The 26440-nt window shown below is 42.3% G+C and overlaps 2 protein-coding genes across 7 annotated transcripts in view; one reads left to right on the top strand and one right to left on the bottom strand.

The window, feature by feature from the left end:
- Positions 1-850: 850 nt before the first annotated feature.
- On the bottom strand, positions 851-3423 carry neflb (neurofilament, light polypeptide b). The gene is made up of 4 exons (XM_034594830.1): positions 2283-3423; positions 2036-2160; positions 1525-1940; positions 851-1451 (listed from the first exon to the last, which is right to left on the bottom strand). The coding sequence occupies exons 1-4, from the start codon at positions 3351-3353 to the stop codon at positions 1264-1266; spliced, it is 1800 nt and encodes a 599-aa protein (XP_034450721.1). The 5' UTR covers positions 3354-3423; the 3' UTR covers positions 851-1263.
- Positions 3424-4657: 1234 nt separating this feature from the next.
- Positions 4658-26440, top strand: part of cabin1 (calcineurin binding protein 1) — a 45757-nt gene continuing 23974 nt past the window's right edge. The window contains exons 1-31 of one of the 6 annotated variants that reach the window (XM_034594825.1): positions 4658-4842; positions 5906-5964; positions 6129-6221; positions 6324-6437; positions 7208-7342; positions 7489-7669; positions 7779-7908; positions 8025-8174; positions 8404-8711; positions 8865-9042; positions 9134-9566; positions 10031-10103; positions 10310-10497; positions 10617-10754; positions 11032-11220; positions 11317-11559; positions 11672-11825; positions 11907-12022; positions 12214-12375; positions 13968-14174; positions 14859-15004; positions 16176-16437; positions 16691-16861; positions 17159-17248; positions 18324-18484; positions 18580-18791; positions 21788-21853; positions 22551-22648; positions 22688-22730; positions 23323-23708; positions 25577-25690. In XM_034594825.1, the coding sequence (XP_034450716.1) occupies positions 5962-5964; positions 6129-6221; positions 6324-6437; positions 7208-7342; positions 7489-7669; positions 7779-7908; positions 8025-8174; positions 8404-8711; positions 8865-9042; positions 9134-9566; positions 10031-10103; positions 10310-10497; positions 10617-10754; positions 11032-11220; positions 11317-11559; positions 11672-11825; positions 11907-12022; positions 12214-12375; positions 13968-14174; positions 14859-15004; positions 16176-16437; positions 16691-16861; positions 17159-17248; positions 18324-18484; positions 18580-18791; positions 21788-21853; positions 22551-22648; positions 22688-22730; positions 23323-23708; positions 25577-25690 (4944 nt within the window). In that variant the 5' untranslated portion in view covers positions 4658-4842; positions 5906-5961. Of the gene's footprint in view, positions 4843-5905; positions 5965-6128; positions 6222-6323; positions 6438-7207; positions 7343-7488; positions 7670-7778; positions 7909-8024; positions 8175-8403; positions 8712-8864; positions 9043-9133; positions 9567-10030; positions 10104-10309; positions 10498-10616; positions 10755-11031; positions 11221-11316; positions 11560-11671; positions 11826-11906; positions 12023-12213; positions 12376-13967; positions 14175-14858; positions 15005-16175; positions 16438-16690; positions 16862-17158; positions 17249-18323; positions 18485-18579; positions 18792-21787; positions 21854-22550; positions 22731-23322; positions 23709-25576; positions 25691-26440 lie in introns of all 6 variants that reach the window. The other 5 variants (XM_034594827.1, XM_034594824.1, XM_034594828.1 and 2 more) reach the window with 5 other exon arrangements.

Below are 26440 nucleotides of genomic sequence, written 5' to 3'. Positions count from 1 at the left end.
TCTGCAGGTGCCCGAAGGAAGCCCCTGGCCTCTCCATCACTTTGTTGAGTAAAAAAACGTCTCTTTCAAGGTTTAGTGCAGTTAGCACTTCACTCCCTCTTTCTCTCTCTCTCTCTTCCCCTGATTTGTCCTCAATCTCTCTCCTCCTCTCCCCTAATGAAATGATGAAATTACTCTCTTCCTCTCTCTCTCTCTCTCTCTCTTGCTGTCCTGCGTGAGTTGACACTTGGCCAGATTCTTTGGTGCAGCAGACTAGCTGAGTCATAAAGGTTTCAGTGTGGCCTGATTTATGGACAGTGGTGTGGACGAGGGTGAGGCAGCAGGAGAAAAACACTGGTGTCAGCTCCAGCGATCACACAGGAGACTGTACACAGGCGCAGAACGGGACAGGGACGACCTGCTGACTTGAGATAAAGACTTAAACACAGCTGCAATTCACCTCTTTCAGACCAGACTTGGATTTAGCCGAGTCGAGAGAAATATAATGAGGCTTTATTGGTAGATCATGTCGACGTTGTGAAGTTTAATTCTGTCTGAAAGTGATACAGTGATTTCATGTTTCATTAGCTGTTGTTTTTGTGTGTTTTTTTTCATTTCAAACAATCCAGACTTGCTGACTTTGCTGCAGCCCTCTCTTCTGATCAGATTTATCAATACATATATGTGCACTTTGGCTGCAATGTGCTTTTCCCATTTACCCCTATGGACACTGAATAAAAAATCTCTACATTTGCTTGTAAAAGTAAGTCATAGCGCTGAAACATTGGAGACAGTTTTCTACTGTTTTTTTGCTAAACTTAACTGCAATAGTTCCGATATGTACATGAAATAAAAGGCTCGGCTCCAGCTCTATGGTTGACAAGGCTTCAAGGCTTTATTGGAGGTCAAGGCAGCACATCATAGTCACACAGTGAGGACTTGAAGTATAAGGCATTTCAAACTTGGTATTGCATGAACAGAAAGTCGTACAGGCGTGTTATTGGTGTTACAGGCGTGTTATTGTTACAGGTGTTTGCAAACAAATCTCCACGAAGCAGAAATTCTACTCCAGACATATCCCTGTTTTTGTCAATTAATTGATTTCGCTTTTAAGTTGTTTCTTTGCCCGTATGCATGTGTGCGTACATGCAATGTATCAATCAGATTAATCATATTCAGGTGAGGTTCACTTATTTCGAGATATTCTCATTTGGTTTGAACAAGACACGGACTTCCTTTAGCTGCAAGCTAGCAGGGGTTTTTCGTTTTTTAAAGCAGGTACATTTAAACTTTTTTATCTGTTGCTTTCTCCACCACCTCTTTTTTCTCAGTTTCCACCTCTTTCTTCTCACCCTCTTCATCACCCTCTTCCTCCTTCTGCTCAGCACCATCCTCTTCCTCAGGTTGGCTCTCCTCTCCTCCTTGCGCCTCGTCTTCCTTGGCTTCATCCTCTGCTTCCCCCTCTTCATCACCTAAAGGAGGAATAAAAGTTAGAATTAGCTCACGTCTACACACGTGCACGTGACAGTTAAATACTACACCCACCTTGTTCATCTGCTTCTTCCTCTCCGTCCTTCTTTTCCTCCACCTCTTCCTCCCCTTCTTCTCCCTGCTCCTCTTCCTCCTCCTTCTCTTCTTCTCCGTGCTCCTCTTCCTCCTCCTTTTCTTCTTTTTCTACCTGATCCTCCTCCTCTTCCTCTTCCACCTGCTCTTCCTCCTCATCTTGAGGAGGGCTGGCCTCAGCTTGATGTGCTTGGCTTGCAGATATTCTCTCCTCTGTGGAGAAGGATGGAGAATAAAAGCGGGAGCTCAGCAGGTAAGGCGGTGCCGAGCTCAGCTGAGACTGCATGGAGATCTGTGTTCTTCCATAAGATGGAGCGCCATACATGGCCTGGGAGTAAACACTGACGGACCCGGAGCTCGCCACATTGATACGGTTCTCTTCTCCTTCAAGGAGCTTCCTAATGGAATAAGAGACACATGAAAGAAGATAGTTAACTTTTTTTCCCCCAACACAGGAAAGAGTCAAATATTAATCTATCATACTAAATTATACCTGTAGGCTGCTATTTCAATATCCAAGGCCATCTTCACATTCAAGAGGTCCTGATAATCTTTCAAATAGCGAGCCATGTCATTCTTGTTTGCCCTCAACTCGTCCTCCAGCTGACTTATTGCATCCTGTATAGAGAAAAAATAAAGTGATATTAGTGGCATATTATGGGATGATTGCCAGCTGAGTAAGCAAAATTTTCAAACATACTTTCAGCCCTGTTATTTATTTATGTCTCTCTGTTGCTCACCTGCAGTGCAGAGATCTCAGCACTCTGTTTTTCCTCCACTTCCTGCAGTTGGTTTTCAAGAGCATGGTTCATGTCACGGCCGGCATCAATATCCAGCATCCTGGCTTTGAGGAGCCGGCGGTATTCTCCAGCCTCGTCTTTGCCTTTTTTTATGCTCTCAGTGTTGCGAGCGGAGCCAACTGTCATCACATTCATCTTGTTGCAGAACCACTCTTCAGCTGACTGCAGGTTGTGTTGTGCAAGCTTTTCATACTGCACCCGGATGTCACGGAGAGCGGCAGATAGGTCAGGTTTGGCAACCTCCATCTCCACTGACACCTCAGCGCTGTAATGTATTTGGGCCTGCAGCTCTGCAATCTCACTCTCGCAGAGGCGCTTCAGGAAGGCCAGCTCATCCAGCAGGGTACAGACTCTTTTCTCGAGCTCGGCCTGGCTCAGAGCAGCATCATCTGTTTCCTTTCTGGTATCGAGGAGCCTTCCCTCTGCTTCTGCTCTGCCCATCACTTCATCCTCATAGCGTTTTTCCAGGTTTCTCAGCACATCCTCCATCTCATCCCTGCGATCTTGGGCTGCTTGCTTCTCATGGCGAGCTTCTTCCACAGCAGCATGGAGCTGGCGGAGCTCATGATCATACAGGGCCCGGAGGTTGGATGGCTGTGTCTGCCTCTGCCTGAGCAGCAAAAGCTCAGTCTCCAGCAACTTGTTCTGCTGCTCCAACTCATGGACCCGGTCAATGAAGCTTACAAAGCGGTCATTCAGGCCCTGCAGCTCAGCCTTCTCCTGGGTCCTCAAGGTTTTGAACTCAGAGCTGACCTGGGCTGCTTGCTCAAGGCGTAGGTCAGTTGCAGCTGCAGACACCGGAGCAGAAAGCACAGAGGAGTAGCTGGAGCTAACTCGGGAGTAGGCTGGATAACTTCTGCATGAGGATGCATAGGAAGATATTGGGGCAGAGTGGCTGGAGTAGGCAGACCTAGATCCAATTCCTCCACCTCCTCCATATCCTGCACTGCGCACCGCCACTCTCCTCTTGTAAGGGGAGGGAAAGTAAGGGTCAAAGCCGATGGAAGCCATGATTTCAGAGACAGGAGGCTCCGTGTCTGGGAATGTAGCTGGGTTGTCTGCACACTGATCTGCATTACTCTGGCTTTTATAGAGCCAGTAATGACTGTGACGTAAGCTATTTTTTTTTGCAGGCATGCTGACAGAAGGATTTGATAACGGTGCCAGCCAGCCAGTCTCAGCCAAGGAAGAGATGGGGTGTGGTGAGAATGAGTGTGCGGGATGGAGGAGGCGGGGATGGGCGGTGGACAAACACAGGACTGCAACACACAGGGTCAGTGAGGACAGCTTACAGTTACTCCTAAAAACTGCAGAAACTGTTACTATTTGCCAACATAAATCCTGACAAAGACATAAAGTATCTGTCATTTAACAGTGAAAGCTCCTCAAATAGAGCATGATGGAGGAGGAGGAGGGAGGAAAACCACCTTTTGTAAAAGAGGACAATGTGTTGCACCGCAATGCATCAACTGCTGTAATAAAGAATATTAATGATAATATAATTGTGATCTCAGTATCCAAGTTAAATGACATAGTCACTGCAAAGCAACTCAGCTGAAGATGTAACAGTGTGAAAGATCCTGTGAATAATTAAAGAACCACCTCAAAGTCAGAGACAACATCTAAGAACTATGGTTATTATAATTAAAGTTTGCCCTCTAGTGGTCATCTATTTTCCGTGCAAGTTACATATAATAATTCCTACTTTATTGATTCAGTCCATAATAACTACATATTTGACCTGTATTCTGCATGCCGTAGAAGTAATGTAGCTTTAGAAGATGTTGTTGCATGATAGAACATTTTGAACAAAATAAATAATTAAAAAGACATGATATTGTTTATATAGACTCGTACTTTCTAAATAGATATAGATTGATGGATTGGTTCAGGCTGCAGATATCCCCCCCCCCCCCCCCCCCCCCAACACAGTGAGAATTGAATGAAAGCTGCAGATTTAATTCAGTTTGTTCTTAACATTGTGTGTATATACAACAATAAAGGCGAATATCTATAATCTGACTAATGATGTCACCGACATGTCACAGATTTGAAAACTTAAGTGGACACAACAAAATTGAATATACATATGAAAAAGGTTGAATTAGTTTTATTACGATACGGTTTCAAAATGTATGTGATCTACTCATTCAAAATGTGTTTAGTCACTTAAATGAATTTACCTGTGTTGGTAAGTGACATGTCAGTGGTGTGTGTGAGAGGCTGCGCCTTCGCCTAACATCAACATACATGATTGGTCACATGAATGCACCAGACAGTGTCCTGACCAATGAGAAAAGACTTAACTACTTGGCGGGTAGCGGGTGTCGCTGTGACGCAAATCGCTTCCTAACATTGACAACAACAAAGGATGATGAATAAATGAAGTTTGAAACTTGCTTTGTGCTTCATCAGCACTAATGGCCGCAGTGTTAACGGGATGAGCCGCAGTGCTTCAGTGATAGCATCGCTGCTAATGCAGTTAAACCGGGAATGAGCGGTGAGTGGTGGAGCTTTGCAGGTGATGGGCAGCCGGTGAAACAGGAGCTAATGCTAGCTGCTGTGATGGGTCAGCTAATGTCAGCCAGCTGAGGTAGGAGGCAGCTGTTAGCTAAGTTGAGTCTGATAGCTCCTCGGTGAAATGCACGTAGGTAAGGTGTGTTTGAATTATTCACCGGTGGAGCTGAACACCAGCACCCGGCAAAGTGCTGCACCGTCCCGCCGCAGAGCTAAGCTAACCAGGCTGTTGTCACTGAGACCGTGCTAAGTTGAGCTAGTCTGCCGTAACTACACTGCACTGCGCTGCATCGCTGCTGTCGTCTCTGTTGAATAAAGGCTGATTTATTTCACTCAGCGCAGTGCGAGGCTGTTCGGCTTGGTGATGTGAGGCAGCAGCCGGGGTCAGTCTTTGTTGGTAGCTGATAACAATATATTATTGATCAATAGCAACACAACAAAATTATTGTTTATATGATGCTTATGACCTGTGACGCACAGTAGGGTTCCCATCATTGAAAACCTGGGAATGTAGAGAGTACGTTTCTAGTCATGGAAACAATCTGTCATTTGATTCAAATGGCCCTAATATCCTGCAAATAATATTTATTCTCCTTGAAATGTTTTTATAATTTTGCATCGTCTACGTCAACTTCAGTGCCTCATTTATTTGTATTTTATTAACTAATCTAAAAGGGAAACACCAGATCTTATAACGGACTTGATGACATTGTAATGTGAGCTACCCAGTAGCAGGAGTTTAAATACAGCCTTCTCAGCTCCAGTCTCTTAGACAGAGCTGTCTAATGTGACCATGATGTGGTCAATTGTTGACTCCTGGACAGGTTCTGAAAACTTTAGACTAGTGGGAACTCTGACAGAGAGGAGGAGGTAAAACACAGAATTGATCGAACTTAACTGTTCAAACAAATTACATTTATCCTAATAATTATTGACATCAACTGATTTGAACATTTTTATCTAGATAGAATTTCTGGCCTTATCACCTAGCCCTCTGTCTCACATGTTTTTATCTGTCTTTGTCTTGTTTCCATTCATTTCTATAGATCCAGTCGCAGTCTGCAAACCGTGAGAGTGGAAGCTCTGCTTTCCTGATATCAAAATGGTATATGTTGTTTTATTTTATCATTGAGTTCATACTTGATAGCTCTTTGTTTTGTATCATACATCTTAGACTGGGATTGTGCTGCTCTTACGAGATCCACTTCCTGAGTGATATACCTGCTAGCTAAAATGATTTTGCATTTTCTCTTGTGTTTTTCTTTACAGATTCGCATAGCAGCGCTGAACGCTGCTGCGGCGGCTGCAGATGAATCTCAAGACCCCTTGAGAAGTAGCAAGAGTCAGACGAAAGAGGCTCAGGTACAGAGTATATAATAATGAATCAGCAATATTTGTCATCTTCACTGGCGCATCCAATTTTTTCTGTTGAATAAATGTGTTAATTTTTATTTTTGTCCACAGGAAGCGGAAGCTTTTGCTTTATATCACAAAGCTTTAGATCTTCAAAAACATGACAAGTTTGAGGAGTCCAGCAAAGCCTATCATGAGCTTCTCAAAACTCCACTGCTCAAAGAGGTGAAATATCACAATGTACATGGTCCCATCAAGGCTGTCAAAATAGGATTTGTTAATATGGCTGTGCTGAAGACACAACATACTGTGTATCTTCAGTTTAGCGTGTGCACATAATCCCAGTTTTACACCCATTCGAAATGGTGAGGAGGATCACCTGCTTTGATACCATACCTAATTTATATAATATGAAAAAAAATCAAATTTACCTACATAAAAATATAATTCACATTTGTAACATTTGGCTCTTAAACCAGAACCATTAAAATACTGATCAGTAATACATTTTCTCACACATTGGAGCAGTCCATTGAAATCATGTATGTAATAAGAATATTATAATAAAAGTATGAAAGCACATAGAATTATTTTCTGTGGCTACATTGTTCGTATAGGAATTTACTTGTTTGGTTCTTGGAGAGATGATTGGATGTGCTCACTCATGATTAGTTTTCTCCCATTGTTAAAAATATATATCCTCTAAATTTCTAAACTGGCCCTATAAAGGACTTCTTGTACCACATATTTTTCAGTTTTCTCTCCAATGATGCATCAATGCTCTTCGACCTTTAAATCCGGATCAAATTGTCAAACATTCAGCTTTGCTGTTAAAATGAAATTTGCAATATGCACTTAAAATGTACCTTAATGGAAGCACAAACCCTGCCCAGTAACAGCAGCTGTGTTTGTTATTCATATTGCTTGACAGCCTTAAGATGAATCTGTGTTACACTGATTGTTTTTAAATTTTGATGTGTCCTCTGCTATTGTAGGCTCTGCCCTCAGATGATCAGAGGGTGGGTCTCAAACATCCTGGACTGATGTTAAAATACTCCACGTTTAAAAACTTGGCCACTATGTCTGCATTGCGGGATGACCTGGAGACTGCTATGGAGTTTTATTTGGAGGTAAAACAACAACAAAATAATGCCAGTTTAAAGATTAATTATCATTCTTGATATTGCACTGCTCTGTACAAAGAAATGCTTCTTTTTAATGTATATGACTAACACTGCGGTAAATGTTCATACCATATTTTCTGCTTTTTTCTCAGGCTGTTATTTTGGATTCCACTGATGTGAACATGTGGTATAAAATCGGTCAGGTTGCTGTGCGACTGGTGCGCATTCCTCTGGCTCGACATGCCTTTGAGGAGGGATTGCACTGTAACCCAGATCACTGGCCCTGCCTGGACAACCTCATAACTATTCTTTACACACTCAGTGACTACACTTGTATGTAATACATCATCACAAGCTTTTTTCCTTCTGTATCCACTGTTATTATCAGTGCGAGAACTGAAGTATAGAAAGAGAAGTAAGTCATCTGTGCACTTTCCTCTAGGCTGTTTGTACTTCATCGCCAAAGCCCTCGAGAAGGATCATTGTTACACTAAAGGCCTGGTGCTGAAGGAGAAAATCTTCGTGGAGCAGCCATGTCTAAAGAGAGACACAATGCAGATGTTCATGAAATGGTGAAGCCGGCTCACTTTGTATCCCTCCATCTGTTTAGAATGTGTTCTAGCTGCAGGTAACCCCATATTTTCTCATCACTGACGGACCTCTGTGCTATGGTGTGGGTTGTTTGCAGCGATATGTCCATTCACTACGTGGAAGTGGAGGAAGAGGAGCGCAAATCCATCGTGGAAGAGGCCCTGGAGATACGGAAACGCAGACAGGCTCTTTCTCACTGTGAACCTAAACCCGACCTTGTCCTGATTCAGCCCATCCGGTGCCTCTCGTGAGTGCTGTGCTGTTATGTTCCTGTTCCTCTTCATTAAGACACCACCTATAGTGATCACGTTAGTCCCGGGCCAGAATGATCACTGTTAGTGGTTGTTTACTAGAAACAAATTGCGTAGCATCTCTATGATAGACAATTTTTCAAACCCTTCCTAACATTTACTGCTGATGGTTGTAATATCTGGTTTGAGCTAATATCAATGACTTGTTGTTTTTTTAAATTTCAGATGGAAGCATTTGGGTGAAAGCCTTCTTGCAATGTACAGACATCAGACCACATGTGAGTCACCACGTCCGAGTCTTGGCCGCAGGATCGACTTGTCAGAGTACTCCGACCCAAACTTCCTCCAGAACCTCCCCCAGCCCAGCAGTCCTGTTACTATGGGCCAAACCACAGTGCTGAGCAGCAGTCCCAGCTCATCCCTGCCGCCAGTCATTCTCTCTGAGCCAGTAATGCTACCCCAGCCTGGCATGCAGCCTCAGATTGCCCCCAGTCAGACCACTGTGGAAATCACCACTTCTGCTCACATTGTTGGTCAGTTGTTCATTAAAAGATATTAAAGTCTCTTTTTGCCTATATATGACAAGTAATTATACACTTTTTTTTTTAGCAGTTACTGTTGTATAACTATTTATTCACAATATTTATTTTTCTCTTTTTTTTTTTAATCCTACTGTGTGTTCACAGCTATAGCCATAGACGTTTCACTGACAGATAAAGTGAAGAAAGCGCCAAAAAGGAAGCGTGCGATTGAAGATAGCGGGGAGACGGCCAAGCGACGCTCAGCACGTGTGCGGAACACAAAATGCAAGAAGGAGGAGAAGATTGATTTTCAGGAACTGCTTTTTAAATATCTTCCATCCAGGTAGTTCACACTAAACTTAAGACATACTCTATGAATACATAGATCAACACAGTCATTGAGATTCAAATGCGGTTTGACTGGTTTGTCTTAGGCTAAAGAAGTTTGATCCTGATAACGATGATGAGAGCTTGAGTAATCTGGAGCCACAGTGTGATGGGAAGGAGGACAAACAGCCTCTACATGGGAGTTGCTTGCCTGTAGACTCAATTGAATACATGGAATCTGGTATGAAGTGCATCATGTATATTGTATTTACAATACACTGTTCTGTTTGTCATATTGAAAAGTGTGTATTCTTATTTGTAGAGCAACAAGATGTCCACAACTTCCTGCTCAACAATATGAGCAATGGTGGTATACTGGAGCTGATGATGCGGTACCTGAAAGCAGCGGGTCAGAAGTTCATGAAGGAGTGGCCTCGGGGGCTGACGTCTGTGGTGCTGGAAGTCTATCAGACCTGGAGGAAGCACAGCAGCGGTCTGCCTAACCCTTTGCTCCGGGACTGCAGCAACCAACACATCAGGGTAAACGACAAGAAAACACTGTAATTTCTTGGTCAAATGTTAGTGATTTGAAATTGATTTCGTTTAATTCAGAGACTCGCGAGACAGAAAATATCACTGGCTGCAATATGTACAATAGAGTCAGGGCACAGCCTTACTTCTTTCCTAACTGTTTTCCTCTGGGTATAAAAAAATTTTGTAAATAGAAAAATGTATTGATTATTATTAGTGGGGGGTTTTTGTGCATGTTTTTTTTTGTTGCCATTATTCCCAAATATTGATTTGTTGTATGTTAAAATTCAAACATTTCTGGACTCATTCTGGACCCAGATTTGGAACAGCCTGTGGCCTCCAGGGTCTAATCAAAATTGTAAATGTTCTTAATTTGGACCGATAACATTGTAAATACAGCTCTTCATTGTAACTAACCAAATATGTTGTACCCACAATCACCTCTAATAAATGTTTATCTGCCACATGTATAGGAAATGTTGGCGATGAGTCTCGCTTGTATGGAGATGCAGTTGGAGCAATGGTTACACAAGAAAGGCAAGAATGGTAAATACCCTCATCTTTCCTGATTGGATTTTGAAAAAGCATGGTTGAGTGATGGAATATAGTAGAGTACTGTGCCACAGTATTTTGAAGCAACAGATTTAAGGGTGCACTCTGATTACAGCATTAAACACAATGATGTACAGGTCACTTGTTGAGAATAGCATGTTTACACTTGAGTCATTATTATACTTTTCCCACTTATCCAGTCTCTCCAAGAAGAAGCAGCATTGGTCCTGGCAGTGACACAGCAGACTCAGAATTCCCTGGACAGCACTTCCAGGGTGATTTATTGCTTCTGGCCTTGGGTTCGTCCCAAAGAGACCTGTTTGAGAACGACTGGCTGGATGTCATGGTGCGGGTCTACTGGCTCAAGGCACGATTCTTGGCTCTAGAGGTACGGTGTCTCTCTCTCGTTCTTTTAGTTGTTTTTTTTTGGTTACCTTTTTATTTATTATTATTTCATGAGATTTTACCACCTAGCTCACCCAGTCTGTCTGTCTTGTTCTTTGTCAGGGAGACATGGAGTTGGCACTGGAGAGCTATGATGTGTGTACAGGCCTGTTGCAGAGCAAACCAAAGTCCCCTGAACAGAAAAATTACACCATCCATTTGCCTAACCTACGTGTCGACGCGGCGATCTCTGTGGAGGAGGTTGGTGTTACCTTTATTTCAAACATTTAGAATTATGTTAAATATATAATTAATAGAAATGTATTACAAGTTGTGAAAATAAAAAGGTGTAATATGCTACCAAGCCAAATAATTCAATACACAACACAAATAATCTGATCGATTTTATACGACCTGTTTTTTATTTTTAGCATTATAATAAATTACTTTTGAAAATCAACCATTGGCAAGTCAACAAGGGTTTCTAGCTGGTTTGCCTGTTGGTTTAATTTCGTTTTTTCTTTTTCCTCTCCAACAGATCGACAAGAGGTTGAAGTCTCTGGAGCGTTGTCAGTCTTTGGAAGAGATCCAGCGGCTTTCTGAGTCTGCAGACTTTGAGTCTGTTGTGCGTCTGCTGCAGCCCACTCTTAATTATGGCAGCAGGAGCAAACCTCTGGAGTTTGTGAGCTCAGCACCAGAGCGGCCTGCTCAGCTAATGCTACTGCAGGTTAGATGGGCTTTAACAATTCTAATTGAGCCTGTATATCTTTTGATTGACATTTGATTGACATGTCATTTTCTGAATTTAAATTTTCTGTCCTAGAATTCTCTGTTGAAGCTGCAGGACTACCAGCAGTGTTTGGAGTGCAGCGAGCTGGCTCTGAACGAAGCGCTGCAGCAGCTCAACTCTGCCTCAAACCCCTCTCCCCCAAGTAAGGAGGAGTGGGTCAGCACCATTGGAACATTGCTGGACGGCATCGAGCTCTGCTTCACTAAAGACTCGGAGCTTCTAAGCAACGTCCCCCGATTCTCTAGCATGGCTCGTCTGGCAAACAACCTAATTCAGGTCAGGGGAGAGCTAAGGGCAACATTGGGTTTCATTAAGAAACAGTTAAACTGATACTATCAGAGGCCTTTTGGAAATGTTATTGATTGTGTGGTTGTTGCTGTGTTTTCAGCTGATTGATCTCAGCATGAGCACATCCGACGATCCCAAGGAGCCTTATTTCTTCTCGGTTCTCCCGTGGATTACACTGTATCGCATTATCAAACACGAGGAGGCTGCGTTTGACTGTATGCTCAGACAGCATATGTCTGTCGGGGATGATGAAGGTTTGTTTACTTCAGTTTTCCCTTGGCGTTTTTACCATGATAGTTGTTACAGTGAGTGACCCTATCAAGTCTCATTTTCAGATGACTCAGACACTCCTATGCTGCCCTCCTCCCTGATGCTTCTAAACACAGCCCATGAGTATCTGGGCCGTCGCTCCATGTGCTGCAGCTCAGACGGTGCCCTCCTCAAGTTCTTTGTAAGTTTGTTTGTCGAATTCTTTCTGCAAATACTGTATTCCGATGAAGGTGATATGTGAATGTACAGACTTCATAAATGCCTTTCAATTTAAGGAATAGCAATTATTCCATATGCTGTGAATTGCTCTTGAACATTTACACTCAGTTGCACCATTTTAACACTTAGAGCGTTATTCTTACGTTGTTGCAGCTTCGAGTTTTGGAAAAAGAGTTTGCAGCCTCTCCCAGCAATGGCTCTCATCCGTACAAAGAGGAGTTGGAGATGGCATTGGAGCAGTGTTTCTTCTGCCTCTTTGCCTACCCCAGTAAGAAGAGCAAGGCCCGCTACCTGGAGGATCACACATCTCCACAGGTCAGATACTCTGATGCTTCTATAAAGCATATTTTTTGTCACCGTGTCTTGTTGTGTCACCTTATTTCACGAATTAAAGCTGCTTTCAGACATGCACTGAACTACGGATAGTCCCTTGAAATTAGAGGGGCTGTATGTTAGAATGCAAATGTATGTGTTATTGTCTCCTGCCAGCCCCCTAGTAAAAACTCTGGATAGTATCTGAGTGAGAATGCAGTAGGAGATTATACAGAGGATTCACCGCGAGCATGTTGGCTCGTTGATGATGTTTACACCACACGACAAATGCAAAACTAAAAAAAGAAAAAGACAACAATTATCTCAGGATGAAAAAGAGGTGCCATACACGTAGAGACACCAAACAGGATGTTAACTTGGAAAGACGATGAGAATCAAGAGTTTTTGGTCATAAGGACAGCCATTGGTGTTGTGCTGTAAACAAAAGCTGTGACCTGTGCAGTGGAGTTCATACGTCACGCCCTTCTGCTATGTTGCTCATATGTGAAAGGCAAACTCCGGACCCCATTGTGCGGACATTTTCAGAAGTTCATGTCTGAAAATGGTTAAGTCTGTCCTGTCGTGCCGTTAATTAATTTTAACTTGTTACCTGAACTCAAGGTCCCTCTGCCAATCAGACGTTAGTCAAATTAGTTGCAGAGCACACAAGTCATTCCCAGCTAAGCTTGCTTGGGCCATTTTTTTATTCAATATATTATTTAATTGAAAATGTAAAACAAGAAACTCCATACGCGGCTAAACAGATTTTTACATTATATCCAAACAATGGAGCAGCAATAAAGAGGTGATGAAAATGGCTTTGTGTAATTCATAATTTCTAACATTTGGTGACAAACCTACATAAATATTGTTTCAACTAGAGCAAACTGTCAGTGACGCACACGTTTGCCCTCATTAAGCCTCATAACGCAGAGGAAGTCTGCTTTTTCCATTAATATTGTTTTGTTGGCTTACACAGTGCACATGTCTGGTGTCATTGAAACAAATTGAGGCCGTGAAATTGCATTAATGGTATAATAGCATTCATTTACTGAGTGAGAAATGTGAACACATTCACATACACCACAAACAACATTTGCAGTGATTTACTCTCTCCCCTTTTATGTACTGTTTTGTCTTTATCTGCCTTTTGGAGCCTTTTTTTTTTCTGTTAAGAACAAAATTGTTTTGTCAATCTAGAATTTGTTAACTTTAAGAGCTATTTCTCAAATTATTCTTTGAACAGCTAGATTACATCTAAAATTTGAAAACAAAAATCTGACACAGTGTCCTAACACAGTTAGGATTATGAGAATTTAACCACGAGAATGACTCGTTCTGGGAAGCTTTGTGGCTACAGCCGTTGGTCTCTAATATTTTTGTAATGTATGTGTCCTGCCACCAGGAGGGTGTCATTCCCATAGTTGTGTGTCATTGCATTTAGATGACATTCTGAGTTATGCATTATTATGCAATACCAGAGTGCTAGAGAGGATTCCTCAGGAGACCTTGTTACCAGTCTTTGGCTCTGACGCTCTGTGTAGTTACACTCTGACACGATGCACTGCGACACTAACATTTCCTGTTTTTTGCAGGTTGACCTGCTGTGGAGTGACGCTCTCTTCATGTTCCAGTATTTAAAACCAAAGTCACTGCCTGAGTTCGACAGCTATAAGACAAGCACAGTGTCTGCAGAGTTGGCTAATCTGCTGAGGAGGTTCACTGGCATCACACCCCCAAGTGACACTCCCATCCTCACCATGGATGAAGTGGCAGCCTACATTGAGGGCATGACGGAAAAGGTCAGTCTCTGGGTTCACACTGAATGTGAGGAGCACAAATGAGTCAGATACAGTTTCCTTAGTTTCAAGCTGTTTCCAAGCCTCTGCGCCAGCCATGGCCCGTGCCCATATGTCTGTATTAGGGATTTTACGTTACTAAAAATTTGTTAGTCTATAACGGTACCAGGAAATTTCCACGATTCAGAAAACCTCATTCGATACCACAGCAAAAAGCAACTCTCCAAATACCCACACACAGAGCCGATCACCATAACACCATGTTGCGTCACTAGTATGTACCCATATTACGTTTGGGCCGACTGCTGACAGTCATCACATTGTTGATCATCGTGATCCCCTATTAATTGCAATATTTATCACTTATTGGAAAAAGGTTTTGAATTAGGAGAAAACATTGAAATACTTTTGCATACCCTTGTAAAACCAAACATAATTTGTATCATAAAATTGAGGATTAAATGTTTTAAAAATGCATGTTTATATTTTGACATAATATAAAAATGTTAATGTCGCTCTACATATATTACGAGTCTAAACTGACATGGATGTTAACTTGACTGATTAGCATTGGCATATGCACGTGAGCTGTTCATTCTAGTTTAAGTTTCTCTTGACTTATTTCACCCTTAACTTCATTTGCAAATGTGTACTTAAAATCATGACGATTTTTTTCTTTTCTTTAAGGCCCCGTGCCTTCCTGAAGGTAGCGCCCCAGCACCTGCAATCATTGATGAGATCTACTACCTGCTGGCTGATTACCATTTCAAGAACAAGGAGCAGTCCAAGGCCATCAAGTTCTATATGCACGACATCTGTGTGTATCCCAACAGGTAACCCATTCATCTACACCAGTGTCAATGCTAGGGTTGAGTACCGTTCATGTTTGAACCGGTACTGGTCCCATCAGTACTTTTTTTCATTACTTTATTGCCGCCTCCGCCTCGTGACGGGTTCCAGTACAGTGAAAACCGCATATAGGGATCACGATCGTCGTGGGCCAAATTCGTCACTATAAGCAAATGCTTACTATTAAAGAATTGTGTAGCTTCTGTATGATAGTCCCAGAACTTGAGGGAAAGGTATCAGCCACACACACACACACACACACACACACACACACACACACACACACACACACACACACACACACACACACACACACACACACACACACACACACACACACACACACACACACACACACACTGACTCTGCTGCTCACTTCTCTCTGTCTCAAAGACTTATCTGATCCACTACGTTTAAAAGTTGATTTGTTTGAAATGACACCACAATATCAACTCTGATCATTACACAATGATCGATACTTTTCTTCATGAGTCAAATCTTTCTTCAAAGCTGCGCATTCATTCATTGATAATTCAGCTGGTCTCTCACACTGACACGCACTCACACACACGAACAGTGTCACCGGACACATTTGTGAATTTAGACAATGTATGGACAGCCGGAGGAGATCGGTTGGCAGTGCGAATGAAAGAGACACAAAGAAGAGCATTAAATTACTGTCAGAGCCAGTAAAAACATGTATGAAAAGACCCAAATCAACACTGTAAGCGAACATAGTGGAGCTGTGCATGGCTCCCTGGGTGTCTGCCTTGGTGGCGCTGTGGCCGGGCTGTGTGCACTCTGACGGCCCCTGGGTCCATACCCTGGCACCATGCATGGCTCCCTGGGTGTCTGCGCCATTGACTTGCCAATAGTTCTGACTGTATGCACTGATCCGAAATGAGCCTGGCTTGATCAGGTTGCAGGGGTGAGTCACATGGTCTTGGTTTCCCTGTCTTTATCTAACGTATACTCTCTCTTTCACTCTCACTCACGTATACATACTCTCTCACCCAGATGTGCTCACAGGTACCGAAGTTCGAGTTCGGTACCCAACCCTGATAAATGCTTGTGTGGTCTTTTGATTTCTTGTGTTTCACACTAGCACATCAACCACAGTGACTTTTGATAGAGCTGTGTATCTTTCCTCATCAGGTTTGACTCCTGGGCAGGTATGGCTTTAGCTAGAGCCAGTCGTATCCAGGACAAGCTCAACTCTAACGAGCTGAAAAGTGACGTTCCCATATGGAAACACTCTCAGGCTGTGCTTAGCTGCTTTAAGAGGGCCCTGGAGATAGACCGCTCCAACCTGTCCCTGTGGATCGAGTATGGTACCATATCATATTCTCTGCATTCGTTTGCTTCGCGGCAGCTCAAGCAGTGGCGCAATGAGCTCCCCCCAGATGTGGTTAAACAGGTGAGACACATGTTAATACGAGCAGAGTTACATTTTTGCTTGTCTATATTCCCTGTCAATTTGTGTTAACTCAGCTTTTTCTTAATGTTAGGTTTTCCATGTAAGCTAAACAGATGTCACATCCTGTCACTTTTGCTTGTTATGTATGTGAATTTCTTGTAGAGTCAATTAAACTCTCGCCTTGAGCTAAATTACTCATGAAGGCTCCACTTTGTGTGTGCGCGCGTGTCTGTGTTTGTGTGTGTTGTTCCAGATGGAAGAAAGGAGAGACTCCATGTTGGAGACGGCGTTCCAGTGTTTCCAGGGTGCGTCCCGTTGTGAGGGTGACAGTGATGAAGAAGAGTGGCTCATTCACTACATGCTCGGGAAAATAGCAGAGAAACGCAAACAGCCTCCAGTGGAATATCTGCAGCTTTATAATAAGGTAAACAGTTGTGGAGACTTCAGGCGACACATTTATCAAAGCAGCTCAATCAGCCGTTTATGTTTGATAATGAATGTTGATGTTGAGGTGATCATTTAATTTGGAAGCAGCTACAATCTGTCAGTTTCTACGTATGTTGACTGAATCCTGTGTTAAAGGTTTAATAATGCGCCTATGGGAACAAAGATCACTTAGTCATAGCTCTGTTATTCGTTCCATTTTAACTGGCTTATATTGAATTAATATCACCAGATGACTGTGTTCAATCATTGACACCCTTCTGTTTTGTATTCATAGGCAGCTCACTATCTGCATGAAGAAGCTGCCAGGTACCCCCGCAAAATCCATTACCATAATCCTCCTGACTTGGCCATGGAGGCCTTGGAGGTAAGTTACCTGTGGCTGGAGCTCAAATAGTATCTAGTTACAAGATCTCTAGTCACTTTGGCCTTGTCAAAGGGATAGTTCGCCAAAAAGGAAAATTCACTCATTATCTACTCACCACTATGCTGATGGAGGGATGGAGGGGTGGACCAACAGTTTCAGGGGTAAACTTTGTTGCAGCAGAATCCAATACAATTGAAGTAACTGGTGACTAACACTTCAGATGTAATAAAACAACAGAAAAAACATAACATGCCTCCATACTGCTCATGTGGTGTAATCTTAGTGTCTGCAAGCCCTGTTTTAAGCCTAAAAGTCCTCTGATATCTTCCTACGAGGTGCATTCACGGACCCTTGGACTCACCATCGTGTGGCTACCTGCTAGCTTAGCCACTTCCAGTGGACTTTTAGGCTTAAAACACGGTGTAAATGACCTTGTTTCGAGTCAATATGAATGTCTGCTCTAAAGTTTACCCCTGAAACTCCAGAAGTGTTTTGTGGACTCAAACACTTCACTCACCCCTCCATCGGCATAGTGGTGAGTTGATGATGAGTTAATTTACATTTTTCGGTAAACTATCCCTTTAAGACTTGACGTCCGTCCTGAGAGATCCACTCAAGTGGACAGCGCTAAGTTTCTGTTCACACCTGGCATTAAAATGTGTTTACTGTGACCACTTCCCCACATATTTATCATTATGGGGTGATCAGTGTTGATATTGTAGCGGGGGCTTTAAACAAATGGACAATGAGAAGCATTAAAAGATGCAGCGGGTCAGAGAATGTCAGCTGAATAGGAGGTCCTTCTTATATGCGTTCACACAGCAAAAAGAATGTGTGTCCCAGACCACCTCTAAATATGGTGATCGAATCTCAGGAGGCATTTTGGTACATTCAAACCTGCACTTAGCGCTGAACACTTGTGATCAGATTACTCAGAATGGATGTTGATACCAGGTCTGAGCAGGGGCTTGTAGTGTTGAATAAGATGAGTGTCTAAAAGCATTCACACTGAACAACATTGTCAAAATACCTGTGAACCATTAAACCTTTTTTTTTTCTAACTTCTTTCCGCTAGTTGCATTTCCGTTTGGGCGCCACCATTCTAAAACTACTAGAGGCTGTGAAGCCTGATCTGGAACATGAGCTTTTGTTCAATTTGCTGGTCGAGGCAGCTACAGGGCCATTTGCGAGGGCGGAAGAGAAGAGTATGCCAAGCATGCCGAGGTCCCATGAAAAGTAAGCTTTAGAATTATAACCTAGCAAGAGTTAAGATAATAATTAGATTTTATGGCCAAATATTCATATTCAACATTCTTCTTGGTTCATTCCAGGGAGAAACCCCCCTCCATGATGGATGAAGACTTTAACTGCTCTTCAGTTTGCATAGGGAACGTCCTCAGCTCCTCCCTCCCATCAGCTGCCACCCCAGGTCTGGCATGCCCTCCTTTCGTGGCCACGCCGTTTGACCACGATTACGCCAAACGCAAAACACTTCGACGGCAGCAGTGGCAGCAGCAGCGGCATGAGGAGCAGCAGGCTGATGGTACAGTCCAAGTCCTAGACACTGTCTCTGGGGTTGGGCTTTTTGATCTCTCTGCACTGGGACAGGAAGCCCACCGGGGAGCGCTCCAATCGCTAATCACCATGCTTAATGGCTTCCCTTTCAGTTCCGATGATCCCCATGCACCGGGTGATTGGGATGTGGTGAAATGGGCAATATGGCTACTGATTATTTGACTAAGTTACTATGCCTGCGAAAATTGCAATGTTTACAGAAAAATATAAAAAATTTGGTGCGTGTGTGCGTGTGTGTGTGTGTGTGTGTGTGTGTGTGTGTACACGTGCGAACACGTGCGAGTGTGTGTGTACACGTGTGTGTGTACGTGCGAGTGTGTGTGTGTACACGTGTGTGTGTGTACGTGCGAGTGTGTGTGTGTGTGTGTGTGTGTGTGTGTACACGTGCGAGTGTGTGTGTGTGTGTGTACACGTGTGTGTGTGTACGTACGTGCGAGTGTGTGTGTGTGTGTGTGTGTGTGTGTGTGTGTGTACGTGCGAGTGTGTGTGTACGTGCGAGTGTGTGTGTACGTGCGAGTGTGTGTGTGTGTACGTGCGAGTGTGTGTGTGTACGTGCGAGTGTGTGTGTGTGTGTACGTGTGTGTGTGTGTACGTGCGAGTGTGTGTGTGTGTGTGTACGTGCGAGTGTGTGTGTGTGTGTGTACGTGCGAGTGTGTGTGCGAGTGTGTGTGTGTGTGTGTGTGTGTGTGTGTGTGTGTGTGTGTGGGTACGTGCGAGTGTGTGTGTGGGTACGTGCGAGTGTGTGGGTACGTGCGAGTGTGTGGGTACGTGCGTCCGTCCGCATGTGTGTGTGTTTGAGTAACATCCATTTCTTGTTTCTGCTTTGTTGCTGGTCATATTTTCTTTCCTTACCAATCACCTTTCCTCTCCTTATTTCACACTTGTTGCTTTGTTCTAATTTCCCCATAACCTCATCTGGATTTGTGCAGTTTGGGGGCTTGTGTGTTTTTTTTAGTCTTAATCAGCTGATGTTGATTTAGTGACATTCCAAAAAAAGTGGTTTGCATTTTCAAAGAATCCAGGTGCTAATCAGGAGTGTTTTTCCTATAATTGTCAAGTGTCAGTTACATTGTTTACAAATGAATCAGTAAAATGATAATAATAATAATAATTCACTTTATTTATACAGCACTTTTCACAGTCACTGCATTACCTGGTTGCGACAGGATTGAAACATTTCAGGACTAAGGCAAATAAGATCAGGAAATAAAATAATACAGAAACAAACATTTAACATTCAAAATTAATGAGAAATAAAATAATAAAGCACACTACACTTGTCGGGGAAAAAGTATAATAGGAATAAAAGTAATTTATTTACATTCAGATTTTTTGCAAGAGACCCCTGAGTATGATGTGATAAATAAATCGAAACATAGAGTAGATAAGACCCTAAACAAACCAAGACGTCAGCCAAGCACATATATTATACTACAGACTGTATCAGAAACAACACTAGACTTCTCTACAAAGATTCAGAATTAAAAGTTTAAACTCATCCAGTTGAATTAGATGTTTAAATTTCTAAATCTTTTGCAGTTGAGTCTATTTATATTGTGAAAGGTGATAAAAGTCCATCTCAGTATTTACCTGTTGGATATAAGGAAGAGATGAGTTTGTCTGAAAGCAGCAAAAACTGACAATTTGGGGAATTGTTTTTTTTATAATCCAGATATAAGGATACTAGTGTGTGCAGAACAGTTCTGATAAACAGCAATGTTTTCAGTGTTAGACAACCTGCAGAGAACTGTGTACTTTTCACAGGCTTGTACATCCAGTACAGACCGTACAAAGAACATTAAGTCTGGCCTTTTTGATTCATGCACATTAACTATCTTTTATGTAAGCTGTTGTTCTTGCAGTGTTCAAGTCATAACTGTCGCTGTTTGAACATTTACGTATGCCTGAGTTTGAGCTTGAGTTTTAACCAGGATGTCAGAATGAACCAAAAGGAGCTCCACATAATCATGCTGTGTGGAGAACATAAGTACTGACCCTTATTTCCAGTGACATCCGTCCACGCACCCTTTTTGTCATGTTTAGCTTGACTGTGCAAATAACGCAGCCATATTGCCCATGTTGCCAGTTTTGTCACCCTCTCCAGATTCCTTCCTATGCCTACCTGCCTACCTGCCTGCTACCTCTTTGCCTGCTTGCTTTTTACCACCTGCTTTGCCATTTATATGCATGTAGTTCTAATGGGGTGAATGTCTTCACGACTGGACGACGCCAGTCCTCTGTCACAATCCACTAAATTCTCTGGTGTATCATGTGGTCTACTTCTATTTGACTTTGGTGCGGTCCTCATTTGACGAAAAAGTCAAACTCCCCTGAGATGTTCCAAAATCTCGTCTGAATCATGTGTTTTCTACTTTCCACTAATTGCGTGTGATTTCCAATTATGGCCAATTAGTGGGAAAATGTCAAGTCAGGAATGTGGCTGGCCTGTCATTGGCTTACGACTGCAGTAAGGAAATATCCCACCATGCACATGTTTGCTTGTTGGTGTCTAATCTCTCTGGCTGGAGTCCTGCTTAAAGCACATCAAGGTGGTTATACTGTAGGGCCAGATTCAGACATGCATTTAATATTATTATTATTATTAGCAAAATGCTTATTTTATAATCTCATCTGCAATTTATTTTTACCATGGATTATTTTTAAATTTGAGAAAAGAAAAGCTCAACTTTTTATTCACTGAGTATGATCTTAATTTGCAGGCTGCAGGGATGCTAATGTTGATCATTGTACAAACTGAGCTGAAGACCTTCGGAACGGTAACTTAACTCACTGCACATTTTGTGTGGTCTCACAGAAAGAAATGTCTGTCTGAATTAGGTCCTAGAGTTTTAAGGGAGTGGCATTAAATCTGTACTGCAGGCAATTGCTAATTTCTTTAAATAAGTTTGGAGGTGCAGTTTTGCTTGAATATATTTTAAAACCAGCTCCCCATATCTCCAACAGCCTCACCAGAGTTTGACCATGATTACTGCCTGCCCAGGTCTTCAATGTGGCTGGCTTCCCTGAATGGTACTGATCTTCAAACCCACCAGACTCTTTAGAGGCTATGCTTTGTGATCCAAAAGAAAGTGTATTCTCTTAGAACGCACTGAATACACAGCTGCCAGTTTTACACAAATCTTACAGTACCATAGTTTCTTTGCTGTGAACTCATGTTTGTGAATCTTGTGAAAAGTCCCATGTGTGTATTATTCTCTGAAATAGCAAAAGCTTGTTGCCCCGTTGATTCTGTTATTTTCAAATCCTGCCAGAGACTATTTATTTTTTGCTGATGCTGCACAGCACGGCAATTAAGAGGAATGCTGGCATTTTGATTTTTGGACCACTTACAAAAACAAATCAGATTTCCTTCACAACACTGAGTCATTAGTAATGCACTAATAAGGATTTGTGGCTCACGACCTACTGTACTCGCCCCACTACCCCAGCCCACTCACACATGCACACACGCACACGCACTGCAACTGGGAATTTTTGGCTTGGAAAAGGCCCTCACAGAATGCTAGTGTTTGTTATCCTGGATTCAAATTTATTTAAGGATATCAAACCTGAAATTACAGTTTAATCCATTTCTAAAAAATAGTCACACATTGACAAGAATTTTCTATGTTTTTATTCACAATATTCCACATTTTAAGTTTATTTTGTCTCTTATCTGCATTCATGTAATTGGCAGCATGCTCAATGTTGTCTTTTGTTTTGACAGAGCGAAGTCAGGACAGTGAGGTGGTGTTGCTCTCTGACTCCAACTCCACCCAGGATGCTTTCACAGATCCCACCAGCTCTCAGGACAGCAGCCACAAACCGGGCTCTGGGAAAGTTGGCCCATTATTGTCAGAGAGTCCGACCACTGTGAAGGATGGTCAGCATACGTCTGAGGACACAGGTATAGAGGGATTTAAAGGATGGAACATATTCTGGTTGTGCTTACCTGCACGGTTCCATTGTTTTTGCTCAGTGTAATTGATCTGTATGACAATCTGCACTAAATTAAATGATCAGAAATGGTGTTTTAATTGGACCGCATTAATAAAACAGAAAAACGGATCTAAAAAAATTCCAGATTTTCCATGACAGACTTTTAAAATATTGACAGTTTATTCTCAAAGATCTTACAATGGATTACAGGGTGTCTGCCCTTATAGACAAAAGCTTTCTAATCTGATCCCTGAGATATAATTTTGGTTTGTTTTTTGCATCCGTTGCGTGTTAGAATCATCATCATCGCATCAACTCACTCGCCTTGAATCCTCCGGACAATCTCCTGCTGTATTCTTCCATTGACTCATTTGGACATTGTCCAGAGTTTTTACCAAGGGGCTGGCAGGAACAACTCCGGAGAATGTTTTGCGGCAACCGACTCAGACATTTGCATTCTTGCAACCAGACCCTCCACATAATTATCAGGAGTTCAGTGGATGTTTGTCTGTCTTTCTGTCTGTCCTCAAGTCTTAAATTTAATTCTAACCTCACTTCAGCATCACGTGGAGAGCAAACTGGCATCCAGACCGAAGAAAAAGTTATCGTAGAAGCTGTGGTGGTGACAATCCCTGAGGTCTCAGCCCCCAAGGTCTCTGCGGACCCTTGTCCTCATCCGCTTCCTGTCCCAGCCACGCCTCCAAAGCCAGCCCCCTCTCAACAGGCCACTCCTCAGACCCCAGCCAGCGAGGGGAAGAGGAAGCCGGAGCTCCCCCCTGAGGTGATCGAGGTGCCCAAGGCCCTTCCCACAGAACGCACCGACCAGAGGAAGATGCTGGTGGAAATGTGCGTCCGTTCTCTCTTCCTCTGCCTCAGCCGCTTCCCTCAGCATTACAAGAGTCTGTATCGCCTGGCCTTCTTCTACTCCAGCAGCAAGACGCATCAGGTCTGTCCATCCCCTGTGAACTGCTAGTTATAGTTCATTGTCATTGAATTTCAAAGGTCAGGTCATCTATAAAACCAATTATAGGTGTATGGAACCTGTAATCAGTCTCCTCTGCCTTCTGCTAATAATGGTGACTTTTACACAATATGAATCTCACTGAAAATTCTATACAATTTCCTCAGAAGTCACACTTACCTTTGCATTGACTGTATCAAATGTATCCGGGCTGTTGTGGCCATATTTCTTTCTTGGATTTTCTGGTAGATCGATAAGGTCTCCGGGTTTTCACTCGTGCAATCGCTACACATTTTCTATGCTTTATTCTTTTTTATATAATGTGAAGGTGGTAATAAACTGCATTTAAATTTGCAGAATAATTCCTTTCATGATCTATAGCTGCGGACTGTTAGCAGAGCTGCTGCTAACATTAGCTCAGCCTGTTTCTAGGTTAGGATTCCTGGGAATCTGTGTTCTTCATTGAGAAGGTTTTTACTGGGAGATGAATTATCTGCAGACGTCTCCTTCTCTCCAAAACAAGGTGATTTAAAACCCGGTAAAAAGTGTAGAGATTAAAAACATTTATGTGACAAAAAAATCAGTGTTTGTCTGACAATCTTGGGCAATCACAGGATGTGGGAAGGGACTGTTTGCTCAGCTTGTGTCTCTGATAAGGTGCAGACGTCCAATGACTAAAATCATTCATCTAGTCAAAGTTTGTTGTTAAAAGTAACTGTGACTTGACAGTGAAATGAGTCGTCTGGAAAATGTTCTAATTTCCGGGCATCTAACGAACAGCTGGCACTTATGGAAAACTCTACAGTGATACACGAGTTTCTGAAACAGCCTGTGTTGGCTATAAGACTCTGTGGGCAGAGGTATGTGTGGGTGGTAGCGCAGTGCTCTCTCAGCCAGTTTGGCACAGGGAGGTTGTGTTGAGCTTTACTGTGGTAGCCTCCTTCTGTCAGCACTCTGTCGAACCTTTTTAAATTCAGCTTTTTTTCCACAAATCTACTGAATAGGGGTGATTTGGCCATGGAGACGTCCTAGCTCTTTTATATTTTGTTCTGCCGTCTGCTCATTTGACCTTAAATTTCCCTATTTGAAGCATCATGGCTTTTATGGCTCTTAGAAGTGGTGTCTAAAGAAAGTATCAGTATTTCTCTTTAGTCTATATTAATTCTCTCAGCAGTCATAAGGTCTGAAAGTCCTGGAGTGATAATTTACTTGAGGCTCAATGAAGTATAGAGTAAGTTTTGATTGAGGCGTACACATTTGGTAAGGTTTCCCTCAGTGTCAGCCTCCAGTGAAGACACAGCAGTGTGCCTGGCTGAAAGCAAATGCCTTCTGCCAGTGACTTGATGACAGAGTCACTTGATGTGATCCTGTTGACACCTGAACATTGAGAAGTAAAAGCCTCTGTGTCCCATTAATCCTCAGGACAATCTGCTCCTCTCACATCGACTGGCCATCTCTATCCCCACATCCAAACATGGAGGGAGAGGGAGCTGGACATTTCATGCTATAGGCTAGTGGAGTAATGGTAAAGATAACATTAAGTGTTGTGAGCTTGCTATCTTTTGAGAGAGGGCACTGCCACGGATTTGTGAGTCATCATGCTGTGAAAAGAGGTCTGCATTTTCCTGATTGCAAATGAGCATAATTTTCTCTTATTTTTCCCCCTTGACAGAAATTAAATACAGCACGCTGAGATGTGTTTATCATTTCTGTCAGTCTATTCTAGTGAAAGAGGGTATCCCCGTAGTTTTCTTGTTAGGGATTGTATTGTGTAATATATAGAAAAAGGTTTACATACAAATGTAATTTTTTTTATTTTTTATATTCATTTATTTATTTATTTTCCGACACAGAATCTACAGTGGGCCCGAGATGTGTTGCTAGGAAGCAGTGTCCCTTGGCAACAGCTGAAGCACATGCCAGCACAAGGACTTTTCTGTGAAAGAAACAAGACAAACCTGTTCAACGTAAGTCTGAGTTCATCATACCTACATGTTATTTTTCTGCTCTCCATATATCATTATGTCACCACACATATCACTTAATGATGGCACCTGTCGGCACTGGATTTATCGGCATTCCAGTCCAAGGACGCCTAAAATCAAGCTCTTGACATCTTTTTACAATGTGAAAGAACTGACAAGGTGATGAAAATTCAGCCATGTGAAAATGAATGTAGTGAAAATTCCGATATATCATCTGATAAATGAATGTATCATTTTTAACAATGCTCCAATTTGTAATGACAGTACAGGACCCTTTAAGGGCACTAACAAATAAAGATTTATTTATTTTTATATATATATATATATATATATATATATATATATAGTTATTGTAATTTATCTGCTTTAATTTCTGCAGTAGTCCAAAAACCATTCCATCTGTGTGTCTAGAAGTACATTTGATTTCTCTGTTTCCTATCACAAAATATTAACTTTGTTGTTGAAATTCGATACTGATATTAAGCAAAAACACCCCTCCCTTTATTGACCTTTAAGAAGCTCCACCCCCCCATGGACATGCATTGCAAAGCAAAAGTTACAGTGGTGGAATTCAGAGCGTCTCATAGGGCCTGGAAAGGATCTTTCTCATAGCTGAAGCAAAACCAACCTTATAAAACGTCATCAAACAAACAACAGGCGTACCGAGGCTTGAGACACAAATATGACAACAATACAAAACCATAAACAAAACGGACCTATTGCCTCCGTGAA

The sequence above is a fragment of the Hippoglossus hippoglossus genome, chromosome 9, assembly GCF_009819705.1.
Source record: "Hippoglossus hippoglossus isolate fHipHip1 chromosome 9, fHipHip1.pri, whole genome shotgun sequence".
NCBI lineage: Eukaryota > Metazoa > Chordata > Actinopteri > Pleuronectiformes > Pleuronectidae > Hippoglossus > Hippoglossus hippoglossus.
Note: the sequence above shows the minus strand (reverse complement) of the source record. Positions and strands in the feature narration are given on the sequence as shown.